The following is a 7,500-nucleotide window of genomic DNA, read 5'->3' on the forward strand; positions in this document are numbered from 1 at the left end:
GACTAAAGTTTCTAGGTTATCGGAAGGACACGACTTTTTGTATTTACTCTCGTTTACATTTTATACCAACAAATTGTATAGAACAAACTTCAGACCCAGGTTATAAACACACCTTACAGATTTATCATAAAATACCTCCAGAGTACTGTAAAGCATAGCCATCATTTGACTCTGTTCTCTTTTTAAAGAAAAAGAAAGTTACTTCTTTGCATCTCCCTTCAGAACGTATTGTCTATTAGTACTAAACTGCAATGTTCATTTTTCTCTTGTTGATTTCACTTGCTTTTATAAATGCATTCTACTATATTCTCATACAAAGTAGGATCTGGCTATAAATTCTTAGGACTCTTAGTTAGGGGAGTCAGTGGGAATTTGATAGCACTCAGTGGTATGATGTTTCCTGTAAATACATGAAAGGGAGAAAAGGGCTGTCCTGAAAACTGCATTTATTTAAGGTAATTTGTAAAACAGGCTGAACCTAGGACTCTGGTGGACACTGAATTCCTGTGATAGTTAAAAAATATTTAAAAACAAAATAAAAATTATCTTCCTAAAGATTACTGTCTGTGAAAAGAGACATAATTCCAAAATCATAGGGAGCCAATTCAAAGTGTTATGTCTAGCTCTCTTAAAAGATTACTCTCAAAAACAATGCCTAAAGGTTAAGACGTTATTCAGTACATATGCTCTAATATAACTTTCGAAATACTGTTATTATTTAAAATAATGACTTAAATTTTACTCTAATGTGGGCATTTGCTTTAACTTTTTTTTAAGCATTTAGTCTGAATGCAATCAAGAATTTTAAAGAAATAGTCCTTATTTTAAAGCAAATAAAATATAACCATGTTGTCAAACAGGTATATTCATTCTGGCCTAATATAAGCATATGCTTTGAAAGCTTTCTGCTCTCTGTCACTATTTCTGCAGACTTGAATCAGTGAAGAAAGAAGCGGGTATTCTTTGGCTGAAAAGAATATTTCATTGACAAACAAAATTGGGGAAAATGAATCTATTATCTAAAAAGAATATCAGACTACTTAAAAATATACCTTTACAGGGCAGTTGTTTACTTTTCCAGATTTAAAGAAAACTGTTTTATGAGCCACTAGCAGAAAACAAAAAAGTGTTCTTCAATGTTATCAAAAGATGTATATTCAAAATATCTTGGAATGAGTTTTCAAGAAAAGCAACATAGATGATCAGAGTGTTTACATGATTCACAATCTCTCAGCCAATTTCTACTAATTAATAGCTAATATTTGCATCTATCACAGGCAAGCATCTGTGTTATGAAAAGTCCTTGTGGTCCTTTTCACCTTAGCTGAGACTTGGAAGAAATTCATTGTAGAAGCAAGTGTCAAGTAATGTGGCCCTCTGGTGGAAAACAAAGTACCACGTTCTGCAGTGCAATGTTAGTCAGTAAACCAGAAGCTATAAAATGTTTGTTACAAAGCTTTACAGAACCTTCCAAAAATCACCCCCTGCGAACTTAATTAATAGCTTGACACCTGAAGGGCACTCGGTGCTGCTGTGACGTAACTAATATGAAAATCCTATCTTTTCTGACACTTCAGTCAAGTTCCAAATCACAAGACATTCTCAGCATCCTTTAGCTTAACACAACATACTCAATTTGCTATGAATACATTTTTCACATTCAAGAACATTCAAGGCTCATTTGTTTTAAGGAATCACAGAAGAAAACAAAACTTACCTGCTGTTGTTGCAGATGCAGCAGTTCTACTGTGCTTACTTCAGAACTGGTGTCCCCACTTGATCTTCCATCTCTGCTGCCAGCATCTAATTGGCTGCTTAGAGTGCTCATTCCATTTTGATTCATTGAACTGTTGCTTATTGTCTCTGTCGCAGATTCCTGCATCATGACTTAATACCTAAAAGTGATTAAGAAGTATCAATTAACACACGTTACACCTTCACACTTCCATTATCAAGATGTCCCTCTCTGCCAATTACAAAGACAGCATCTTTAGAAGGAAAAAAAAAAAAAACCCGTCTTGACTAGCCATTTACCAAGAAAAGCAATACAAATTCAGCTTTCATCCAGATACTAATCACTGAAATTATGGTTTCTATAAGCAGTTTTTGTGTGGTTACATTTAACAGCCAAAGTAACATACCATGCATAGAGCATGGTCAATAGCATTTATGAACGACCACATTTTAAAGTCTACCTATAAAACCAGTTTAAATGAAGGCACGATTGCACACTCTGTTCTATGTTTCCTATTATCTACCTTTGACAACCATGGATGACTATACAGCCTTATTTTAAATATTCACTATCTTGATTCTGTCAGATTTTTACAGCACATCTTATGCAAGGCTGTTGTTTAATGATGCACAGCTAATCATACAAAATTAAAATTTTGTAAGGGCGTTACAAATCATATGGTATCAACCAATGATAAATAGTATAATGGGTTTCTTTTTTTTGTGACTAAATAAAATTTTGCCTTCGAGGCATTTTAAGAAAAAGCTCCTGCTACAAACACGTCAGATATTGCCTATTTTTTTAATCAAACAGCTCATATTCATTTATTTTTCTGACATTTAAAACATTTAATACTGTCCTTCCTGGGAAGTAATTAAGCTTATGCATGAGCAGCAATCAAACTGTTCACTTGAAGATGACTTAAAACTCAATTTTAACATAGGCAAATAAATGAAAGTATATATAAAATTAATTTTCCAGGCATGTATTAGATATGAAAGCTGGAAATAAAATCTATCAAGAATATCACTAATGATTGTGCTAAAAACAGCATAAATTATGCATATTACCTTCTCTACAGTAATAAATGTTTTATCATTTTCACTGCATAAATATACTGTACTTTCAGGATAGCAATGAGATGTCCTGCCAAGATCAGTGGAAATCCTTGCAGTAAATAAAGAACCAATGTGCTCTTACAAACCAGAATTTCACAGGACATCTTGAATCTGCAGTTTACAAAGATCAGTTTTGGCTCTCAAAGATATCTGAATGCTATGCTCTAACCGACTAGATGCACTTCTCTGTTTTACCTCTACGGACAGAATTTCAGAAACAACCTGGCTGCGCTGTGACTTTAACAGTAATGCTAGACAGACAGGGGACTTAGCCTAAAGTAAAGAAGGACATCAAACTTATCACTCAATCTAATTTTTTCTTGCGGTGTGATTTCTCTATTTTAATCTTGGCCATGTTTTAAGACTTCGGTCCATTAAAAAATTTTAATGCTTTTATTACAGAGCAAATGTAGGCTTAATATCTTTTCGTGCCATAGAGAAACCTTTTTCCTCAGACCCTTACAAAACGTGATCATGGCCACACTCACAAACACAAATACCCATCCAAAAGAGTTTCTTGCATCCTAATATTGTAACTATTAAAAATTAATGGTTATAATTTAATAGTTTTTACAGGTATTTTCATCAAAGCCTAAGTTATTACATTGTATCTGTGACTCTAAAAAGTCAATTAAAGAGAGAAAGACCTGCTGATTTATAAAAGACCACCAGGAGCTGGGCTAGCCCAGCAAGTTAGGGTAACAAAAACTACATATACGACTTAAAGCTGTTCCGGTTAAAAAAAAAAAGAAAAAAAGCAACAACAAAAACCCCAGCATCACAAAAGGAAGCAATGTCAGAACTACAGTAAACAACTTTTGAACCAAATGTGCTTATGGATAAATAGGTTTTGTTAAACATCTTATTGAACACTAACAAAGAAAAATCATACAAATGAGAACTGATACACAGTGATGGATTTTATAAGGAAAAAAAACAAAGCTAATACTCTTTTCTGAGATTAGGCAGCTAATAAGTATTCAAATTAGGCATAAATTTTACATGCACAATGTTTAAAATATTCAGAGAAAAGGTCTGATTGCCTTTACTACTTATATGAAAATTATAATTTGGGTCCTCTCCAACTGTAGAAACAGATAGATATAACTTCTACATATTGCATTTAAATTTTACTTTCGAGAAGAGACATTGAATATATATGCATGTACATGTTTTTACTTCATCCAAATTTATTTGCCATACTTTTTATCTCTGGATGGAGTTTGCAATAAAAAGAACAAAAATTAAAAGGAAAACACTGTATTTTCAAATATAGCAGACAAATGCAGTATATAATATTAACCTTTGTGTAGTTAACATCAGAATCAATTGAATGAATTAAAGAATCTGCATATATTATTGTGTTATAATCAAGGCCATCAAATAATTAAGAATAACCAACAAGCAGAGGCATGGCTCTCTAAATCTTTATTACAATGATAAAGACAGACCTACATAACTTCCAATTTCTATTATCCAGAGGATTTTATTATACCTTGTGGAATTTTTGACTTTATAAAACCCTAGAGTATAAACTGTGATTCCCATTTTTAGTTCAATCATCTAAGAGTTAGTAACCTCACGCTTAAGAAAACAGTCACAGCGAGAGTACTTTTTTCCCTACAAAACAAAAGCATCTGACCCAGCATTAGTACACAAAAAGAAGGGCAACCGTGTTATCTGAGGACTAAAATATACATATCACCTAGAGAAGAGAGCTTGGAGTATGTCCACTAGAAAGGAGGTGTATCTTCAAGGATAATGAAGATGCTTTCCAAGATTCATTAAGTTTCTCCTACTGACATCTCCACACCTATTCTTTACAGGAGAAAATATGTCTGCGCAATGTGAGGTGCTATTTACCTTTTAAAGTATATCTTAAATAATTACAAATTCAGCATATTCTTTCAAAGTGGATGTGCTTGTGATCCCAAACACATCAAACTAAATTATTCATTCTTCTCAATCCCACCACAAACATTTTACAAAAATCAGTGAAAATAAATTCCAGATCATTAAAGGGAAAGGTGAAATTGGGAGTCACTGTCTTAATGTTTGTCTGAACTGTTAGTTAAACCTTTAAATCTTTCATCATACACAACTTTTCAGTCACATCAGAATATAACTCTTCAGATCTTGCACTCAAACAATACAGTTCTACTTTTCTTCCTTGCGTTAAGTTTTCCTTTCTATCCTTTTTCTTGCTTCCTTTTTTTTTAAGCAAGTCACTGTACAGATACTTATTCTCTACACCACTTCCCTTTTGAAACATTAAACTGACACTGGAACTGACTGCACAAGATTGCATTTTCTCTTCCTAAACAACTTGAATTGAAAGGTTACTTAGTGTAACAATATTTACTTGCAGAATTGTGTTGTTACCAAGGGTATAATGGATGGTGGCTATGCAGGTTTACGCAAGAATGAGTGAAGCATGAGGCATTAGCCATGTGTTTGACATGTTTCAAATTGCTATAATCCAGCATTAAACACACCCAGCAATTCATGCCATTTCTTGCAGCCATAATCTTGAATAAAGCATGCACAACCACTTATTATATAAATTAGTATATGACTCCCTGTTATAGTCACAACAGTGCTTTTGTGTTTATTTTGCATCAAGATGTAGTCTTTTATTTGTACAAATAGCAGGATATAAGGACATAGCTCAATTAGACCTCCTTACTTTATGATAGGGTAGTACTGAATGCTAGACTTGTTGGTTTTATTTTTTTCCTTTTAGAGTTATAGGTTCCATTGGTATAAAACTGTACCATGTGAGATAGACATTTGCCAGAGCGATGACAGAAACCTGCATATATCCTATTCCGCATTCCCTACAACATTCAAAAGTTTGATACTTGACCTGGGCCAGTGCAGTTAACTGTGTTAGCCCAACCGCCACCAGGGACACTACTGGTCCTGTTGCTTCCTCCACTTCTTTTCTCTCAAGTTCTCTCTCTCTCTCTCTAACTCTTTCTCTCTCTCTCTCTCTCTCATCTTCCCTACCTCTTTCCCTTCCTTCTTCTCTTCTACCCTCTACCCATGTGTGTGTGTGTACGTATAAGTATGTATATGTATGTACATAGACAGATAAATATGGACAGACTGATTGATCAAATTATATATGTCAAGGAAGGTAAGAAGGGAAAAGAAACCTGTACCTGCTTCCATACTTCCTCATCCACATAAACAAACACTCCCTCTTATAATCATTGTGCCTTACCTTAGCATTATTAAATCTCTTTTTTTTTTGCCATATGGTCATTTAATTAAAGCAAATGTATGGAAAAATAATTTCCTTAGAAATTAAGAATAAATAACTGCATATAAAAAACCTTGACTATTTCTATGAACTTTTCTTTAATGAAATTATTTACAGTGACATCAAAAGGCATTTCATGTCCAGTATCTTCTAGTGTCTTAATTTATCAGCCAAATATATAGGTTGAACCCAAAAGATTTTCAATATGACAAATAAAAGCAAAGCATGAAATGAAAAAGTTATCATATATCCTTAAATAGTTCTTAATCAATTTTAAATGATCAATATTAACTATTCTTAAATATTCCTATGCAAAGTCATATAAGAAAATGTTAAATATGAGGACAACCTATGCATGCAACATGAAATCACATACATTGACCTCAAAATATCAGCTAAATTCTGATTTTGAAAACTTGAATGTAAAACAAAACTTTTGAAAGAAACTAGCATTTAAATAATGACAACTTCTGTGCTCTAGTGGAATTAATTCATCACGGACACCACGCACAGTGCATTTGAAATCTAGTACTGCTTTGCTAAAACTCTTTAATGCTAAGATTGCCTAATAAATCAAAATGCCAAATATGAAGGACATAGTTGAATGTGTAAGAACAAAAATTGAACAAGCACCAGGGTATTTCTAATTTTAAACAACTGAAACAGGATGTCTTTTAAAACATGACTTGGGAAAGGATATCTGTTCTAAGAGCGAGTCATATAATCTTTATTATATACCAAGTGTTATGATCATAAATAAATGAAAATTAAGTTGTTTACAAATATGCTTGCCACTGGTTTCCCCCTGTTTAAACAAAATGCCTAAATGCTATTCACAAATTAAGGCTACCTTGCTAGGGGTAAAAATAGTAATTTTAATTAATAAAAATTCAAATTTTCATTCAAAAAGGTTAATATGTCAAACACATAAAGTTCTAAGGACATTTCAGCATGGTAATTTCTAAAAATAATGGTCATGCCTACCGTTAGCAAACAGAATACTGTTAGATCTCCAACAATGACAAACATCTGGGAAACATTAGAGTAAACCAAATGACAATCTTATCTTTCACTTCAATATCTATTAATTAATTTAGCAACTCAGTATATTATGTTCTACTCCAGAATTAAAATTAACCTCAGTTTTAAAATACAAGTAACAAAACATAAAAATTTCATTATGGATATAATATAAAATACTAAAATTAAGCATTTAATCCTTGTGCTATTTCATTTAAGTATAGTACGACAGCAAAGTTGAAAGAATGGTATCTATACAGATGTATTTTGCTGCAACATTTTGATTCTGCATCTTATAGTTCAATAATTCTCATTCACAAGTATGACTGGAAGAGAAATGATATACTGATTCTGGTGAGCTA

At 32.8% G+C, this 7,500-nt stretch overlaps 1 protein-coding gene across 1 annotated transcript in view; it reads right to left on the reverse strand.

The window, feature by feature from the left end:
• The window catches only part of FOXP2 (forkhead box P2), a 396,567-nt gene that overhangs the window by 253,301 nt on the left and 135,766 nt on the right, over positions 1-7,500 (reverse strand). The window contains exon 2 of the mRNA XM_029924675.1: positions 1,718-1,895. Within this exon, the coding sequence (XP_029780535.1) occupies positions 1,718-1,885 (168 nt within the window). The 5' untranslated portion in view covers positions 1,886-1,895. The remainder of the gene's footprint in view (positions 1-1,717; positions 1,896-7,500) is intronic.

This window comes from Suricata suricatta, chromosome 2 (assembly GCF_006229205.1).
Source record: "Suricata suricatta isolate VVHF042 chromosome 2, meerkat_22Aug2017_6uvM2_HiC, whole genome shotgun sequence".
In the NCBI taxonomy this organism is placed as follows: domain Eukaryota; kingdom Metazoa; phylum Chordata; class Mammalia; order Carnivora; family Herpestidae; genus Suricata; species Suricata suricatta.